General features: G+C 42.6%; 1 protein-coding gene across 1 annotated transcript in view; it reads right to left on the bottom strand.

The window, feature by feature from the left end:
• Positions 1 to 20,552, bottom strand: part of LOC105519631 (caseinolytic peptidase B protein homolog) — a gene marked incomplete at its 3' end in the record, with an annotated part of 67,115 nt that overhangs the window by 12,042 nt on the left and 34,521 nt on the right. Inside the window, exon 3 of the mRNA XM_011953064.1 lies at positions 18,966 to 19,052. Within this exon, the coding sequence (XP_011808454.1) occupies positions 18,966 to 19,052 (87 nt within the window). The remainder of the gene's footprint in view (positions 1 to 18,965; positions 19,053 to 20,552) is intronic.

Below are 20,552 nucleotides of genomic sequence, written 5' to 3'. Positions count from 1 at the left end.
AAAAAAAAAAAAAGAGTAAGACCCAACTGTATGTTACCTACAAGAGACTTACTTTACCTATAAGGACACACACACATTGAACATGAAGGAATGGAAAAAAATACGGCATGCAAACGGGAACCAAAAGAGAGCAGAAGTACCAGGATTCATATGGAATAAAATAGACTTTAAGTCAAAACTGTATAAAGAGACAAAGAAGGTCATAATATAATAATAAAAGGGTCAATTAAGAGACTATAAGAATTGTAAATATATATGCACCTAACATCACAGTACCTAAATATATAAAGCAACTATTAATCAATGGGAAGGGAAAGACAGACTATACTACAGAAACAGTAGGGACTTCAATATCCTACTTTCAGCAATGGACAGGTCATCCAGAAAGAAAATCAATAAGGAAATGTCTGACTTAAACTACACTTTAGACTAAATGGATATAACAGACCTATACAGAACATTCCATCCAACAGCAGTACAACACACATTCTTCTCAAGCACATGGGAACATTAAAGGTCTCCCTTTACATGCATCTCCTTAGTCCAAATTCCAAGATTAACTACTATTTATAGATTGGTAAGTTTCCTTCCAAACCTTTCCAATTACAAAAATCACTCCAGTGGCTGTGTGAGAAGAGGGAGTATGACCAGAGGCAGGGGCTCCACATGTTAGCTTCCCTTCTTCTTCCTGCTATTTATGTAATATTCCTACTAATACATTGTTTTCCCTTCTAATAAAAAAAGGGCTCATGTTCACTATAAAAAAAAAAAACAGAAAATACAGATAACCAAAAGAAGAAAAGGTCTTAGAACATCTAACATCTTTCCAGTTTCTTCAATTGATATATACATAATTTTATTTATAAAAATGGGATCATGTATAAACTTTCTCTCTGAATGCACATAAATCCTTTCATGTATTATATGTCTATTCCATTGTTTTAGTGGCAGGGCACAGTAGCTCATGCTTATAATCCCAGCACTTTGGGAGGCCAAGGTAGACAGATCACCTGAGGTCAGGAGTTCAACACCAGCCTGGCCAACGAGGTGAAACCCTGTCTCTATTAAAAATACAAAAATTAACATTAATGGTGGTGTATGTCTGTAATCCCAGCTACTTGGGAGGCTAAGGCAGGAGAATCGCTTGAATCCGGGAGGCGGAGGATGCAGTAAGCCGAGATTGCGCCACTGCATCGAGCCTGGGCAACACAGCAAGACTCCATCTCAAACAACAACAAAAAAACCCACATTGTTTTAAATGGCTATATAGTATTCCACTATAAGACTATTCCACGCTTGACTTAAGCAATCCCTATTATAAAACAAGATTGTTTTAAATATTTTAATAACATAATATTTCTGATTTTTCCTTTGGATAAATTCATATGAGATAAAATTTACATCAAAAAGTATAAGCATTTTAAGGGCTTTGCAAAAAGATTGTATTAATTTCTATTTTCACTAGCAAAGTATGCTGTATGAGAGTAACTGCTGTGCCTTCCTTTACCAAAATAGAGTGTTTTTTTTCTTTTTTTTCCAGAATGTGTCAATCTGGAAAACAGAAAATAGAATCACACTGCTCTTTCAATTTGCATTTCTTGATTACTGGTGAGGATGAATTTTTTAAAAAATATGTTTAGCAGTCGGTTGTGCTTCTTCTTCACAAATCCCTTATTAAGGTCCTTTGCCCATCTTTCTCTTAGGGTGTCTATCTTTTGCTTACTAACCTTCAAAACTGCTAATGCTTCTGCAAGCAGAAGTGGTAAGCATTTCAAACTAATTACTTATCGTAACTATTAAAAAGCCAAACTATAGTTTGTTTTCTCTTCCTTGTTAGTTTTTTAGTATTTGTAACCGGTAATGTTGATGGTTTCCCATGTACCATTTGGTTTGAATTTCATTACTTTCAACAGGCACAGTATCTGATTCAATTACTTGCTGAATGAATGAATAAATTCCACCAACTTCCATGCACACAAAGATACAGTCCTTACAGGTAAGCCCAAAACCAGACTCCATCTCCTACGTAGCAGTGGTTCTTCTATATGTCACTTAATATAGTTAAGTAAGTCTTCTGTGCCTACTCACCTTACCTAAAATAACTTTTAAAATTACCTTCAAGGGTAATTTATCCAGCATATGAATTAAGATTTCAACGAGAAATGGGAAGGGTCTCTAAGCAGCTAACACCTGTCTAAAACTCATATATTTAATTCATAGAAGAGTCTGTCAGGTTCTCATTTGGAGACTATTTACTCTCAGTTTATACACAATTTGGATTAAAATTGGCATTAGTTAGTCTTCCTATTTCCCAGAATGTTTAAAGCCAAGAGGGTATAATAAGGCAGATACAGATAGGCAAACTAATTGAAAGCACTGCAAAACAATGTCTGATAGAGAAGTAGTATGGCACAGAAGTCAAGAAAACTGGCTGTAAAATCTGGGATGAACAGAGCATCAGAATGAATAACGACAGTAATGGATTATAACCCACTAATTATATATAATTATAACCCACTGAGTAAAATAAGATTCTCCATTGAAGTCCACATTGAAAATTAATAAATAAGTAAATCGGAGAGAAGGGAAAGTTCTGTCTTACTATAGAATGAAAACTAATAATTGTAGAAGGAATGATGAAATTAGAAAACCACCATTTTGTGGCCTCATAATAATTATTAGGGATAATAAGAGTATCTAGCTCATCATTGTGTTAATACACATAAAGTAGCTTAGAGCAATGTCTGACACATAACAACTGCTCAATGAATGTTAGTTATTATTACTATGTACCTGGCCCTATGGTTGGACTGAGAGAAGTCAGGAGACATATGAATTAAGACATCTAAACTGGGAAGACAGCATGACATTTTATAACAAGCACAGAGAGACCTGTGTTCAAATCAAAGCTCTATCATTTACTGATTGTGTGTTCTTGGACCAGTTACTACACCTCTGGGCCTTCATTTCCTTACCAGAATAATGGAGATAATGATGGCTGCCGTGCAGGTTATAAGTATGTAAAACTCCATAGTGCCTGACACATTAAAAAAAAAAAAAAAAAGCTCCACAAATCTAAGCTCTTTACCCTCTGTTTGTATAATCTTAGCAATAATCACATGAATCTGGGCTGTGATGGGCACCAGATCTATACCTGACCACCCCAGCACTCGTGCTGGCACACTCCTGTGTTAAGAAGGCAGCTCTTCTATATTCTGCACAAGTTGATGTGTGTTAAAATCCAAGTGTCTATCTAAACTCAAAGAGACGTAATTTGGTTAATCCTCAGCTGCTGTGTCCAATCACCATTCAATCACACTCCCTCCCATGGCATGCTGTCCCTCCAGGCAGCTAGTGTCACTAACTGTGCTACCTGGGCCTCTCCAGGTTCATGAGTATTGATTCCATCTGTCCAATTTGCAGGCTGTAGGACGTGTCCAAGCAACCACGTATGTTGCCCTTGGTCCCGGAGGGCAGACAGTGGTCTGGCAGGGTGGGGAGAAGAGAGTGACTAGGATCGACCCTATGGCTGCTAACCCAATCAAAGGGAATGGGCAATTCACTTCACAAACTTGGAGGCCAAAGGAGCTAAGCATCCAAGACAGTGACTCATCCTGAAACCTCAGAGAAGATTCCCTTAACTTTTTTTTTGTTTGTTTGTTTTTGAGACAGAATCTCACTCTGTCGCGCAGGCTGGAGTGCAGTGGTGCTATCTCAGCTCACTGCAAGCTTCGCCTCCGAGGTTCATGCCATTCTCCTGCCTCAGCCTCCTGAGTAGCTGGGACTACAGGCATCCACCACCATGCCCGGCTAATTTTCTGTATTTTTAGTAGAGACAGCGTTTCACCATGTTAGCCAGGATGGTCTCAATCTCCTGACCTCATGATCCGCCTGCCTCAGCCTCCCAAAGTGCTGGGATCACAGGGGTGAGCCACCGTGCCCGGCCCTCCCTTCACTTTTAATAATACTCAAAAGGCATCAGCACCACTGTGGGGTATAGACAGGGCTAAAGAAACCATGGCTGCTCAGTAGCCAACAGTGGCATCAAACCCCTTGCCATACGGCCAGTAGGTTTTTTGTTCAACAGCCTTCATGTACTTATAAAGCATCTAACCCAGAGCTCCAATGGGGTCAGGCCCTTCTTGGAGAAGCCAGCCCACTAGCTTTGATCACCAAAAGAACCTCACTGAAACTACAGCATATAGCATACAGCAGGGCAGAAACAGAGTAGGAGGCTAGCCGGGTTAGAGAAATCTAAGGCAAGGATGGTGAAAACAGGCTTAGCAGTAGGCCAACACCAGGGAGTGCCAAGAAGTTCACAGTCAAAATAAAATCAAGGGCCACACACCAGGCAGCAAAGGTGTATATCAGGGCAGAGGTCAAGAACTAGAGGGTGAGGCAGAATAGATTATAAACCAAGTGAGTAGCCAGAAACCAAGGATTACACTGGTACCAAAAGTCAAGGCAAGGCAAAAGCAGCAGCATCCAGGAGCAGCAGTAAGGAGACAATGGAAATGGAATGATTTCTGCCTCTTTTGTTTTCTGCTGAAGCAGAAAGAAATCCCCAACTCAAAACAGCATTTGGGAGAAGGTGACTTACATGGGGAGAGGATGGTGAGTCAGTCCCCCTGGCTGATACACAGAATACAGAGTGAGCAATAAGAACCGAATCTGATGGCACAGAGGAAGGTAGGCACTGCTAATGGAGCTGATCCATTAAAGGACAATAGGACAATAGCAACTTCTCCTTCATTCTGGTGCTGGCATACTGGCTGCCATATGGTAGGTTCTGGTTTCACTATTACTGTCTTAAATTTGAGTAGCTGGTACCAAATGGGTTGTGGTATAAGGTTAGGCCTTCACGGTCTTAACAGTTGGATTAAAGGAGGCAGAGTACACCAGGCCACTCAATTATGTTTTTCTGTATCAGGAAACACTTCCACTCAAAGGAATTACTCCACAGACACTCACTGGGTAAAGGCTTAAGAATATCAGCAATTCTCTGGCAGGCATGGTGGCTCATACCTATAATTCCAGCACTCTGAGAGACTGACGCAGGAGGATCGTTTGAGCCCAGAAGTTTAAGACCAGCCTGGGCAACACAGTGAGATCCTATCTCTTAAAAAAATTTTTAAATTAGCCAGGTGTGGTGACACATGCCTGTAATTCCAGCTACTCGGGAGGATTGCTTGAGCTCAGGAGGTCAAGGCTACAGTAAGCTGTGGTTGTGCCACTGCACTCCAGCCTGGGCAAAAAAAAAAAAAAGATTATTAGCCATTCTCTCAACCAGCTAAAGATTTGGCCTCTCATGGTAGTACAACCCTCAAAGGCTAGGGATAATCTCCAGATACCCTATTACCCTTACTAATTTGGGGAAGCAGAGAATGTCTATGGCACAAGTATGTTATATTCACTTCCCAATGCTGACTTTTATTCCCTCTTTTATGCTAGTTTTCTTTGTCTGCACAGCACCCAGTTCTCACCCTTGTGGTAGGTGACCCTCATATCATATCATGATGGCCTGCTTACTTTTATTTGCCTTTCCCATTAGACTATGGGGGCAATAAAATTCCCTTCACTTCCCAATACTGACTTTCAGGTGGTTAACAGTCTGTAGGAGCACTTTGCCCCAAATAAGGTTTTGACAGAAATGCCAGGATCAGAAAGCCCAACAGGCCATGCGCAGTGGCTCATGCCTATAATCCCAGCACTCCGGGAGGCTGAGGCAAGCAGATCACTTGAAGCCAGGAGTTGGAGACCAGCCTGGCCAACATGGTAAAACCCCGTCCCTACTAAAAATACAAAACTTAGCTGGGTGTGGTGGCAGACGCCTGTAATCTCAGCCAACTGGGAGGCTGAGGCAGGAGAATCACTTCAACCCAGGAGGCAGAGGTTGCAGTGAGCCAAGATCACACCACTACACTCCAGCCTGGGCAACAGAGCGAGACTCTTGTCTCAAAAAAAGGAAATAGAAAAAAAAAAAGAAAAAAGAAAAAGAAGGCCCCCCAAAAATGAGGCAAGGATATGAACAGCCTAGAGGAGGAAACTAAAAAAAGATTATTACTAGGTACATAAAGAAAATGTTCAAGTTCATTTGTTATTACAGAAATGCAAATTAAAATGAGATATCACTGTAAATTCAACATATTGACAAATGTTAGACAGCTGAAAAATGGCAAGTGTTGGTGAAGACATGAGGATCTGGGACTCTTCATGCACTGTTAGGGTACAGACTGGTGCAGCCATTCTGAAAGCCAATCTTGTAGGACTTCATTAAAGCACTTTACCCTATGACCAAGCACTTCTGCTCCTGACTATATAATTCCCAGAAAAATTCTTATGCAGGTCCATAAAGGGCAACACAAGAAATGGTTCATCCCAGCATTCTGTGGCAGTGGGGAGTTGCGGGCCATCAAGTGTCCACCACTCGGGGGATGGATAAGGTAAACGTGGTAGTCACACACTATGAAACACGATGCAGCAGTTAGAAGCAACAGGCTGGATATACATGCGGCAACATAGAAGGATGATTTTTTTCAAAAAGGGTTGAAGTCCTATCTCTTTTATTTACATATTAATTGAACCTGACCATTTGTTCCAGAAGTTAATCCCTTTCAGGGAGTCTCTCAATTATAGAAGTCCTCATTCCTATATGATCCAGTAATCTTTGGGGCTGAAACATTAAAGACCCAGTGAAAACAATGAACTCCCTGAAGTACACCAAGGGCCATCAAAGATGCCACCTCCTGTCCCCTCCTTCAGTTGGTTGGTGTTCATTCACCTTCAGGGCTCCTTGGTGACGCCACCACCAACTCAACTGAATCTTCTCTGATTCCCAATCTGAGTCCATGCTCTTTCTCTTTGTCTGCACAGCACCCAGTTCTCACCCCCATGGTAGGTGACCCTCATATTGTATCATGATGGCCTGCTTACTTTTATTTGCCTTTCCCACTAGACTATGGGGGCAAAGGCCATGTCTCAACCTTATTTCCCAGCTCCCTGCCCAGTGCCTGGATCATAGATGTTTTCTGAATGAGTGCATGAATAAATAAATGAAAGATGAATAAATGAAATCACTATTTTATTTGATGGAACACGGGAGAGAAAGATGGACAGCAGCTGTCTCTGCCCTGCTCAGCCTTCTCCCACATGAAGGTCCCAACTAGGCTGCAGGTGGTTTAGCTGTGGAAAACCTCTATCTTCCTCTTCTGAGTAGTAGCTCCTTCTTGGGCTACAGAAAGTTCCCAGACAAAGCTGAGGAAATGAACAGGAGGGTGGTCCCTAAGCGGCAGTTCCTGAGATTCATGGAACTCCCTTTGGAGCCACAGCGAAATTAATTTGCTGATCAGGCTGTAATTAGATTAAAAGTGGGAGCACATGTAGGAAGGTTGGCTCACACTGACCGTGATGGGCTCTTGCTTTCAGGGTGGTGGGGAGTCACAATAAATAGGAGAGCAGTTACTTCGATCGATGTTTAGGCTTTCTGCTTTCAGTGGCCAGAGGGGGTTGGGGTGCTCACATTGTTTAGGCAAGAGCGAGAAAACCTGTGGTGTGAGGTCAGGCTTGTGTTGGGCCAGGCGCGTGTCAAAGACGGCTGGCGAGCAGCTGGAGTTGGTGAAGCAAGAAGGGCAGTGATCTCAGCTCCAGGTCATCCCTACACAATGTTGAGCTTCACAAGAAGCTCTCCTAACTCCTCCTCCTCCCTACCCCCCACATCTGAAGCATAGGATCACTGTGATGAGTGTCACGGGTCCCAAGGAGAAGACAAAGAGTGACCTCTTCTCAACTCAGTGCACACCTCGATGAGGGGAGGAAGCGAAGAGGTCGCAGTTCAGGAAGTCTGCTGGAAAGTCAAATGAGTTGTGGCTCATTCAGTAACCTGGTCTCTGGCTGGTCAGGAAAGCCGGGTGGCCCAACCAAAGGCACTAGCATTTGTTAAATCTACAAGTCCTGTGGCATGGGGACATGAGCTGAGAGTAAAGAGGGCAGGGAGAACAGTTTTCTTTTTAAAGCCAGATTCCTAAGGAAATGAATTAAAGATTGGGTAGGAAATAAGGTACCTGTATAGAAAATGTGCTCCATTTTCCTCAAATGAGGATAATTTTTACTTATTTACCTCAAAAGGCAAAGATCAATAATTATAATAAAGCGGCCACAGTGTGTTAGACACCTTATATTCACTATTTCAGATGCTTATAACAACTTGCAATGAGGTACCAGTCCTATTTTATAAATAAGTAAACTAAGGCTCAGCAAGATAATATGAGTTACCCAAGTGTACACATTAAATAAGCACAGGAACCAAGAGTCGAATCCAGGTCTGTCTGAGTCTGAACTTGGTGTAGATTCCCCTAAACCACACTGGCTCTCACCCAGCTGACCATCCATTAGTCTGTCTTATTATCCCATAATTACTAAGCCCTTACTGCATAGTACCAGGTACAGTGATATTTTCAGATGGCAGTTAAAGCAAAGCAGGTCATAGCAGCTAGCTGGGATAAGAAGGAGTCTGTTTGAGATGGACAAGGGTAAAATCAGTGGTGAACCCGGACAGAGGTGATGTAATTAGGGGCAAGGCTCAAGGAAGGTATGGCACGTTAAGCAGATGGCCAGGGAATCAAGATCACCCACAACAGGGTTTCCAAGATAATCCCAATTTTACATCTTCAGCCTAGTTCTAAATACACTTCCATGTCTTTCAATTTGTGGTTCATAATACATGCTTACCAAACCTAAGGCAAGTGTGGTCAGGCCCTAGATGTTAGAACTTATTATAGTATGGACCCAGACTAGGCTCTCTCTAGGCAAATGATCCAGAACAGTATGATCAGGCTGGCATATCTCTTAGACTTGGGTGAAAGTAACAATAAAAAGAAAAACAAATTAATAACAGCAGCAGATACCTACTTATGCACTACACTAAATAGTTTTATGTGCACTTTAATCTTTGCAACCACCTTATGCTGAGGTAGGTGCCACTGTTATTCCCATCTTGCAGATGGGGAAGCTAAGAACTGTAAGAGGCAGAGCGAGGTCTTCAACTCAGGCATCTTCACTCCAGAGCCCCTATTCTTCACTACCATAGTATACATAAGTAGACTGGATGCTCCCCAAAGCAGGGACTGTGCCTTGACTATTTCCATCTCCTCACACATAAAGCCTATACAGGGCAGTCAATATTTGTTGAATCAATTCACTTCTGGGGCCTGATATTGCACAGCAGACAACATATTGGGTTTTTAGTCAGCTTCTAGGCTTTACTTTTAGTATTGCTAAGTTTTGCACATTGGGTTTTACAGTTGGTTTTTATTTTAATTGTTGACCCATATACTTATCCCTGTTAGTTTTTATCAACACAGATTTAACCATTGCTCTAGCCCACTGAGGTATTATTTAATGTTCCCTATTTTTTCACCCAATATATTAGTACTTCCTCAAGCTTCCTTTACTCTGTTGGAATTTATCAATGACCTCAATGAAATCAGTGATATAAAATACTGAACAGGACAGGGCCCCATGGCTCACCACTCAAGCCTGCTCTCTAGTCTGATGTCCATTCATACATAAACAATGAACCAGATCATTTACATTTATTAGTCTGACTATACTATTTTTTACATCATAATTTTACTCATATAGATGTCATTAGAGACATCCAAATATCTTACTAAAAGCCAGAAATCATACCTACTGCCGACCCCTGACCCACCAGCCTGGCAGCTCTGTTAAAATCAGCAGCTTATGAGGCCGGGCGCGGTGGCTCAAGCCTGTAATCCCAGCACTTTGGGAGGCCAAGGTGGGCGAATCACGAGGTCAGGAGATCGAGACCATCCTGGCTAACACGGTGAAACCCCGTCTCTACTAAAAATACAAAAAACTAGCTGGGTGAGGTGGCGGGCGCTTGTAGTCCCAGCTACTCGGGAGGCTGAGGCAGGAGAATGGCGTAAACCTAGGAGGCGGAGCTTGCAGTGAGCCAAGATCGCGCCACTGCACTCCAGCCTGGGTGACAGAGCAAGACTCCGTCTCAAAAAAAAAAAAAAATCAGCAGCTTATGGTACAGTTGTTTTTAAAGAAGTCTCTCGAAGAAGAGGTACAGGACTAGACCATCTCACAGTTCCTAGAGATGGAGCACCCTCCCCTAAGCAGCTGAACTGAATGAACCCTGGATGCTCTCCTATCCCCAACTGCCACTCTCCACGAAGACAGCACTGAACACAGAACCCCAGAACAGAATAGAGCACTGGGCCCAGGAAGCGTACCCTGAGACTGTCAGGTTAGGCAAATGAGCTGGCACTGATTTCCAGGGAGCAGTGGCTTGAGTTGCCTGGGGTTGAGGCATGTGTCTGCCAAACTACGGGTGCATGCTGGAATTGGAATATCATTACCACAAAACAGGATTATCTTGAGCAACGATTCCAAATGGGATTAGAAATGACTCTTTGTTACTCAGAGATAATCGGCCATAGCAATAGGGGTGGGAGAAACGTCAAGCCCAGCACACTTTTCTGGGGGCACGGTGCTGGCATTCTGGGCACTTGGCCAGCACCCTCACCCACCCTTTGTTGGGGAATACTGGGTACTGTCCTGCACTGGGCTGGTGGCCACCTGTAACAAAAGCCAGCCTATATCAAGGTACCCTGCTCAGGCGTCCCATGTTCTAGGGTTCCCTGCCAGTTGCTCCTACTAGCACATCTCTACTTTCCAACTTTGTGAGCCTATGCTCACAATGGTCCTTCTGGAAATGCTCTCCCCCTACTCCCTATGTTACCAATCAAATCCTGTCCATCTTTCAAGGCCTGACTCCTCTGAAAGGGCCTCTTTTCATGATGCTGCCTCTACACAGCATCATCTCCTTCACAGCACTCTACGTTTTCTTCTCTGTGGCACTAACACATTCTGCCTCATTCTCCAAAGTGGGACTTCTATCCCTTTTCTGACTGTCAGCTTTTTGAGAACAAGGAGAGTGGCTTGTCTGTTTTTACATTTCTCAAAATCCATCTAATACATCATGGGTCATCAAGAAACCCTGATAGAGCCGACTTGACTCCTGGTCCCAGCATCCTTTGGTCCATCCCATAGCCTTGCTCCCTGCCCCTTCCCTCCATAGGCAGTGTAGTTCAGTGGAAAGAGCAAGGGTTTGGGGTTCAGAAAGGCCCAGCTTCAAATCCTGGCTCCTTCTTTTACTAACTGGACAAACTTGGGCAACTCTGAGCTTCATTTTCCCTATCTGTAAAATAGGAATAATAATCCCTCCCTTTCAAGATTGCCCTGAGGATTAGACCCAACATGGGAAGTGCTTGACATGGGCTTGGCACACAGAAAGCACCCAATCAACTATTGCCATCATCATTACTACAGTCAGGAGATCACACAGCACAAAGCCCAGCCTCCTTGGGCAGAAGGAAGCCCTACTCTACAGCATGAAGCCAGACCAAGAGTAGGTTAAAAGACGGAAAAGGCTCTACGCCCCTAACTTCCATGTGGTTGGTTAGGCTCCCTAAGGACTTACTTTCAAGCACAGGTACACTGGTACTCTACCTGCCCCACATATAGCTAGCCAGCAAGGAAGGAGAGCCTCCCAGGGAGGCTGCCAGGGGTCTAGCTGCAAGAGCAGCACCTGCTCTTCGCTCTAAGAACACGCATGGAGCTGTTGGGGTCCACAAAGGAAGGCCTTTAAAACCTCTTCTGTAGGACAGCAGTCTGGCTTAGGCTATTGTTTTTTTAAAGACAGGGTTTAACGCACCCTCTCCCCTTAGTAAGGCAGAGGGAAAATAAGCAAATGCTAAAAATAAATGACTGCTGTGAGAGGGAATTGAATGGTCTTCAGCCAAGGATGGCAGCACTTTAAAATTAACAAAGCCCAGGTACCACATCCAGGAAGGCCTTGGCAAATGCGTGTTATCCACTCATTAGCTCAGTTCCTCAGGGACCCTGGCCAAGCAGGGAAGGCAGTGCCGGGAACCAGTCCTTCCGACACTGATGAAATGCACTCGGGGAGAAAAGGCAGAAGGAGGGAGGGAGACTCTTGTGGGGAATTTCAAACAGTTCTGCTGTGCTTCATGCTCTGCCTTGCAGTTCTCACCTTCTCTGAGGCAGGGGCTTGCAAAAGCCACCACCAAGCCCAAGCAGGATCAAATCAAAATCTCCCCACACCAGCCTCCCTTTTCAGGATCTTTGGTTCCTGAAGCACCACAATGGCCTCACTATATAGGTGGTCTCCCTGCATGACAGTCCAGAGATAAGGAACCCAAGAATGGTGGGGGAGAGGCAAGCTCCCAGTCTGTACCCTCAACTTTCTCCTTGCTGGAATGAAGAATCATATACTTTATGAATTTATACAAGTCCACTGTATACTACTCATAAAGTGAATTTATCACTATTCATCAGTAATTACACTTCATTACATCACTGATAGTAGGAACTGACAAATCTTCATTCCCTACTAAAAATCAGAATGCATATCACTCTAATGTGAGATATCATCGACAATAAGAATTCACAACATTCCAGGTGACCATTAACAATATGAATTAATTTTGATACTACTAACATACATTCTCAGTATGCCACTGGTCACAATTAATAATGAAAATCAAGAGATGGATGACAGCTTTTTTAAAAGTTTTTAAAGTCAGTTTACTGAAGTAGCATTTACACATCATAAAATTCATCCTTTTCAAGATATATAATTTAATGAATTTTGATAATTATATACACTCATGTAACCTACATGATAATCAAGATATGGAATACTTCTCCATCATCCCCCAAAGTTCCTTTATATTCTCCTCCCATTCCCAAACACTAGCAACCACCAATCTGATTTCTGTCCCTAAAATTCTGTCTTCTCCAGAATGTCATATACAAGGAATTACAGAGTAGGTGGTTTTTTGTGTTGGTTTTAGCTTAGCATGGTGCTTTTGTTGTTGTTATTGTTTGTTTGGCTATTTTCACTGTATGGATGTACTACAATTTGTCCATTCACCAGTTGATGGAAATTTGCGTTATTTCCAGTTTTTGGTGGTCATGAATAAAGCTGCTATAAATATTTACATACAGGTATTTCTGCAGATGTATGTTTTTATTTCTCTTAGACAAATACCTAGGAGTTGCTATTGCTGTGTGGTATGGTAAATGTATACTTTACCGTTATAAGAAACTGCCAAAGTGTTTTCCAATGTGGCTATACCATTATGCATTCCTATCAGTGATTTATCAATATTGTTCTGTATCCTTGTCAGCCCTTGGTATTGGCAGTTTTCCTAAATTTTAGCTACCGTAGTAGGTATGTAGTGGTATCTCATTGTGACTTGAGTTTGCACTGAGTATGTTTTCATGTGCTTATTTGCCACCCATTTCTTTTTTGATGAAGCATCTGCTCAAATCTTTTGCCCATTTAAAAAAATTTGATTTTTTAAAATTATTGATTTGTAAGACTTCTTTATATGTTCTGGGTACTACTGCTTTATAAGATAGATGTTTTGACATCTTTTTTTATGAATTAGAAATTATAAGAATCTAAGTCATACAATTTTTCTTCCAAACCACTATCCTCTGCACATATACTGTAACTAAGGGACTAGGAACGACTTAAACTTCCAATTTACAAATATCTTAGTGCTGCTGGAACAGAGGGCCAAGGAGTACTTAAAACCTGCTAAAACTCATGAGACTATTTTTATCTCCATTGCAAGCACCTAACAACACTAGAGCTTTAAGGAAAGCTATATCTGGAGAAATGACTGTCCTATGAACAGCTTTTGGCCCCCCAGGCTTTGCACCTCCCAAAGCCCTGTTCTGGTCTGCCAGACTTCTGGAATGGTCAACAGTCGTCACAGTTCATTGCTGGTCATTGTTCACTGGGAAAGGTAGGAGGCTCCCAATCTATCCCTCAGTGGAACAGCAAATAGCGGAGCCTGTGGCTGCTTGGACATCAAAGCTGAGCAAACAGGCCTGGCAGGCCCTGCCTCTCCGCCTACACATCCTGCAAATGCCATCTGAAGGAGCTTCCCCAAGGGGGTCATGACTTTCAGCTTGTCATAGCACACATCAAAGTTTGCACCACACACGAACTGGGTGCATGGGTTCGAATCAAGTCGCCCGAGAGCGGATACTCAGCCATTGTGTCCAGTTTTAATCCTGTGTTTTCCCAAGTAATTAAGCCTTCTTGCTTATGAACTTGTGACTAAGTAAAGCATCACCGAGAGGTTGTAACATCAAAGTGCCTTCCACCGTCTGTCCATGTTTGGTAAAATTGGATTTCTTTCCCTTCTTAAAGAAAAACTAATTGAATTTAGCTGAAGGCTGTGTATATTTGCACAAGCCGGTGAAGGCTATGCTAAGTCACAGTGATCATTCTGGGACTCTGTGGCTTAGCCTTTAGCTGGACTGGGTCAGAGTGCAATATAGAATGAGACACCCAGACTCAAGCTACACAAGTGCCTTGTGGCATGAGGCTTATAGAGGGCTCACTGTGGAGAAGGGGGCCAGACCCCCAGTGACTATTCCTTGAGTCAATACTATACCCAAGCTGTTACTAGGGCTGGCAAAAGGATTGTCCTAGTAGAATGTTGGTAAAGCTTTGGCAGCACGGCTACTGAAGACAATGGCCATCACATTACTCAAGTCCTTGATGTTGGCAGTCCAAGTAAGCTTCTTAAGGCAAAAGCTGTGACTGCTTATTCTCTGAATTCCTGATAGCCTAGCACATTAGCATCTGACACCACACAGTTTTTAAATATGTTTGCTGGATATACATAATGGTAATATATATATATTATAAATATAATAATATAAAAAAATATATATATAATATACAAAGATAGAACTCTCTGTATCCCTTTTTTGCCCTATCAGGAAACTTCAACCTAAAGTAATACTCAATTTCCCTAATTACTTAATTTACAGAAAATACAGGATGGTCCCATTCATGTTAAATTTGTACATAAACATATATATAACAATTTCTAGATGGAGGGAATTCAGGTGACTACTATTTTCTATATGATTTTTACAAAAACAATAAATCTATTTTCAGAAAAGAGAATCTCTGGTTCAATCTTTATACAATTATCTTTCCTTTAACCAATATGATTTCTGATCTTGATCCAGTTTTCCCTCTCCTGTGTATATTTATATTTGTATTTTAATTTAAGTCACTTCAAACTCTTTTTGGAAATAAAAGGAGAAAATAAATTATAAATTAAACTATTGTACATATTTTTAAAATGTAGTTATATAGCACTGTTATTTCCTATTCAAAACTAAATAAAAAGTACATATAGATCTAGAAATTCATAAGACGTTAAGCTCCTTAATTAAGGACAGAGACTATTGTATTCTATACCCTAAAGACTTAACATATTATTAAGCAGCATTAGCGTGAAATGATTGGGCTACTCTGAGGATCTCTCTCTTGAGCTTGTGGCTGCCTGCATCCTGAAGGAGGCGAAGGTTCTCCGTTTTCAGCCTTGAATCAAGGGTGCTCCCCCTCTATCTTCCCTTCATCAAAATCTAATTCAAAGGTGGTAGCATTTCAGGCCCGACCAATATGATTCTGGAAGGATTTGGTGATTGATTGTATGAAAACCAGTACAGTTCTACTAAGGAAAAACTTTCTGGCAGATTGTGCTGGTATGGATATGATAATCCTTCAAGACTACTGATAGCGCACCTTAACAATGAGGCCTACTCACCCTGACCAATGTACTCCTGGTACTCCCTTTTTAACAAGTTCTGCTTTTCCTTTTTCCCATGGCACTTCTTATCTTCTAATATATTATATAGTTTACATATCCATTATACTCATTGTTTATTGTCTACCCACGCCTTTCTCTACCAAAGGACCACAACTAATACAGAAAGCAGCTCTATGTGAGCAGGTATCTTTGTTTTTCATCAATGTTATTTCAAGTACATAGAACAGTATGTGGAAAACAGTAGGGGCCAAAAAATATTCTGTGATATGAATACATAAATCCAAGCCAAGAGTGTGCCATTTTCAGTAAAAATCTGTCCTCTCTGGATAGTGGAAGGAAGAGAAGGTCACGAAATGGATACTTAATTAGTCCTAGGAACCAAAGCAAGTAAATACAAGCCAACACTCTCACTTTTCTCAACAAGCATCACTGATTTGCTAACAGCTCTGGATAAAGACAGAGCAATCAGTTAAGCCAACAACTCATTAGATTCAAAGAGTTGTGTCCCCAAAAGCACATCTACTAGCCAACTGATCACTAATTGACAGTATTCTTAAGCATTGTGTTGTTTCCTATTCAGTCTCCACCTTGAAAATACTACACACAGGCCGGGCGCGGTGGCTCAAGCCTGTAATCCCAGCACTTTGGGAGGCCGAGACGGGCGGATCATGAGGTCAGGAGTTCGAGACCATCCTGGCTAACACGGTGAAACCCCGTCTCTACTAAAAAATACAAAAAACTAGCCAGGCGAGGTGGCTGGCGCCTGTAGTCCCAGCTACTCGGGAGGCTGAGGAACCCGGGAGGCGGAGCTTGCAGTGAGCTGAGATCTAGCCACTGCACTCCAGCCTGGGCGACAGAGCGAGACTCCGTCTCAAAAAAAAGAAAATACTACACACAGAAGGGAACACACCTCTCCACCTCTCCTTCTTTAGCACCACTGGCTGTTTCTTGCAGAGGGAAACACCTACAAGCTGGGGGAAAAGACTGGTGCATGTGGTGAACTACCAGTGGCATAGAATAACACGTGTGTTTGTGTACAGAGATCTAATGGGGCATCAGGGACTAACAACCTACCATTTATAACCTGTAGCACATACATTACCTTATTTGATTCTCAAAAGAATATGGTGAGAATCTACTATGCTGCCACATTGAGTCCCCTCACACCCTTTGCTTCGATAGTATCCCATACACACTGCTCTGAAATCACTGATCATACTATACTATGTCTCTTTACTTGCATTTGTTTTCCCCATTAGACTGCAAACAGCCCAAGGTCTCAGATTCTGCAAACACGAGCACAGGGCCTGGCTAAAGGCAGATATTTACTTAATGTTCATAGAAATAATTAATTTCTGATGAAGAAACAGGCTCTCCATGGAGCTCTGAAATTCAATTAAGGCTCGGAACCAGGACTGGACTCTAGGTCTCAACTACAAAGCCCATTTATATCAATTTTGCTTTTAAAGAATAGGTGCGCCAGGCACGGTGGCTCACGCCTGTAATCCCAGCACTTTGGGAGGCCAAGGCAGGCAGATCACAAGGTTGGAAGACCGAGACCGTCCTGGCCAACATGGTGAAACCCCGTCTCTACTAAAAATACAAAAAAATTAGCTGGGTGTGGTGGTGTGCGCCTGTAGTCCCAGCTACTTGGGATGCTGAGGCAGCAGAATTGCTTGAACCCAGGAGGCAGAGCTTGCAGTGATCCGAGGTCAGGCCACTGCACTCCAGCCTGGCAACAGAGTGAGACTCCGTCTCAAAAAAAAAGAAAAAAGAATAGGTGCTTGGAGCTAAAGAGAGCAAATCAGGAAACTGAATGACTGAGAGTAAGTCCACAACAAAGGAGCAGAGAAGAGAGACCCATCTCATGTACAGCTAACTCTCAGTCAGTCTGAGGCAGTACTACCTCTATATCATAAAATCCCAGTTACATTTATTCTTTCACACTTACAATCTTTTCACAGGTGGCCAGTATGCCTTAAACACCTACTTGCAGAAAGAATTGAAATTGGTACCTCCAACTATCAATTTCAATGGCTGTTACTAAAGCACCCAGTCTGCTTTCTTTGAAAATATCCCTTTTTGCTCTTATTTAATCAATTCTTTCGAACAATCACAGCTAGAGCAAACATGTACTTCATTCCAGCACTTCCAGAATTATACAGACTCCAAGGCAGAAATCAGAACAGACTGAAATGTAAAGGCAGCATCAGCACTAGGCTGGTATCTGGCATCGGGAGGTAGCAATGAGATAAAGTAAAAAACACAGACCATGGCTGGGCACAGTGGCTCACGCCTGTAATCCCAACACTTTAGTAGGCTGAGGGTGCAGGAGCACTTTGAGGCCAGGAGTTCAAGACCAACCTGGGTAGCATAGTGAGCCCCTATCTTTAAAAAAAAAAAAAAAAAAAAATTAGCCCAGTGTGATGGTGCATAACTGTAGTCCCAGCTACTCAGGAGGGTGAGGTGGGTGGATCACTTGAACCCAGGAGGCCGGGGCTGCAGCGAACCATTGATCGTGCCACTGCACTCCAGCCTGGGTGACCACGCAAGACTGTACTTCAAAAAAACCCCAAAACCCAAAAACACGGATCTTACAGGCAGCCAGACCAGGTTGTAAATCCTGTCCATGTGACACAAATAAATCACTTTATCTCTTTGGGTTTCAGTTTTCTGAGCTACAAAATGAGCATTACATATTTTGTGGAGTGATTGTGAGAATTAGATAACTCACTACATAAAGTAAACTATTTCAATCTTCATACAACAGCTACAACCCTGATAGGATCGGGGAGGGGACAGGAAAATAGCACAGCCTCCAATGGGAGGGTAAGAAGTCCCCCATCTTTCTTAGTTTCCATCAGAACCTCCAAAGAAAAAGCCCCTGGAGGAGCATTCACTGGGGACAGTAACTGCAGACTTCTCAAGATCAATAGACGGTGGTTAACAGAACATGACAATAACTTGCACCTATACACACAACCACTGACAACAGGCTTCCGAACATTTGGTTGCTACAATAATGCAAATGACTTGCCTAAGGTCACAAAGCCAATGACTGAGGGAGCTGGGATTCAAGGCTACATCTTTCCTGTCCACAGCTACTATACAGTCCAATGCACCAGGTGAAGTCCAGTACCTCCATCTGAATCCATTTCCCTGCCTCTGGAGAAGACAGCAGGGAGGCATACCAGGTGGGAGAGTGTTAAGGAGCAAGGTCTGCAGAGATCTGCCTAAAGGAGCCCTGTGTGGAAGGAGGTCTCTCACCTGTTGTTTCGGTTGATGGCTGCCACCATGAGTGCTGTCCAGCCAAGTCTGTGCTTTGCATTGACATCTGCACCTTCTGACAACAGCCTAAAACAAGACAGAGGAATATTTTCAGTGTATGGCTTATCATGGATGTAAAAGTAGAAAAAACCATAGAAAAAATGACACAGTCAACAAACAGAGGCTGAATGAGTCGGGAAATACAGGCCTTTGAGGACTACATTCCCAATCTCAGCTCCTCTGGCCATTCTGCCCCATCAAGGCTTCCCCTACCTTTCTTCTTCCCTTAAGTCAGTCCGTCCCCCTTGTTATCTTCCAAACCCTTTGAGAAAAGAATGGTCCCTCCTTATCTTAATACTCTGACACTCTCACTCCCTTGGTCCAGAATGCTCTCTCCCTGACCCTTTGCCTATTTGAATTCTCCCCTCATGCTATTTAATACAATCCTTATGGCTTGTGGACGCCTGAGAAGGAAGCCTTCCTTGACTCATCCAGTGCACAGCTCTTCCTTCATTTCCCAATGCTAGGAACAGAATGCCTAATGACATGTTTTATCTAGGTAGTTTTCAGTTCACAAAATGATCACATTCCTCAAGTTTATCTGTAATGTGGTTGTTTGGAAATTGAAAATCCTTCAACCCAAGGAAAGATGGAAACAATAGATTAGATTCCTAGGAGAGTCCACACAGACCCTACCGGAATCTATATGCCAGTGCCTAACACATTGTAGAAGCTCAATAATTGTTAAATAAATTAACAAACACAGAATTTAAAGTATCCCACTAAAAGTTTGAATTTTGGCTCCCAGGAACAGGGGGACCAACAATGTAGGGGTGGGTAAATAGAATGAACTGAGCACCTTCTACAAGCAGGAACTACCCCAGGTACTTTACATTCATGATTCCATGTACTCTTTTTTTTTTTTTTTTTTTTTTTTATTATTATAAGTTCTAGGGTACATGTGCATAACGTGCAGGTTTGTTACATATGTATACTTGTGCCATGTTGGTGTGCTGCACCCATCAACTCGTCAGCACCCATCAATTCGTCATTTATATCAGGTATAACTCCCAATGCAATCCCTCCCCCCTCCCCCACCATGATAGGCCCCGATGTGTGATGTTCCCCTTCCCGAGTCCAAGTGATGTCATTGTTCAGTTCCCACCTATGAGTGAGAACATGCGGTGTTTGGTTTTCTGTTCTTGTGATAGTTTGCTAAGAATGATGGTTTCCAGCTGCATCCATGATACCATCTACTCTTGACACCAACCTAAGGCGCTAAGAGTAATTGCCTCTTTTCAGGGATAAGGTAACAGGCTCACTTAGGTGAAATGAAATGACTTGCTTAAGGTCGCACAGCTAGTTAATGGGCAGTGCAGTGACCGGTTGGCAGTGACTCTAAAGCCAGGCTCCATCTCACCTCACCACCCTTCCTCCAGACAGAACCTGGCTCTAGATAACATGAAAGACAAACACTACACTGATTTCAGTGAATCGGTATGACATGCACTTGGTCCTGTGCTAGAGTCTGGATAACGATGAGGAGAAGACACGGCTCAAGACAGCATATCAAAGAACACAGTGCCA

The sequence above is a fragment of the Colobus angolensis genome, unplaced genomic scaffold (genome assembly GCF_000951035.1).
Source record: "Colobus angolensis palliatus isolate OR3802 unplaced genomic scaffold, Cang.pa_1.0 Scaffold355, whole genome shotgun sequence".
Taxonomy (NCBI): domain Eukaryota; kingdom Metazoa; phylum Chordata; class Mammalia; order Primates; family Cercopithecidae; genus Colobus; species Colobus angolensis.
Note: the sequence above shows the minus strand (reverse complement) of the source record. Positions and strands in the feature narration are given on the sequence as shown.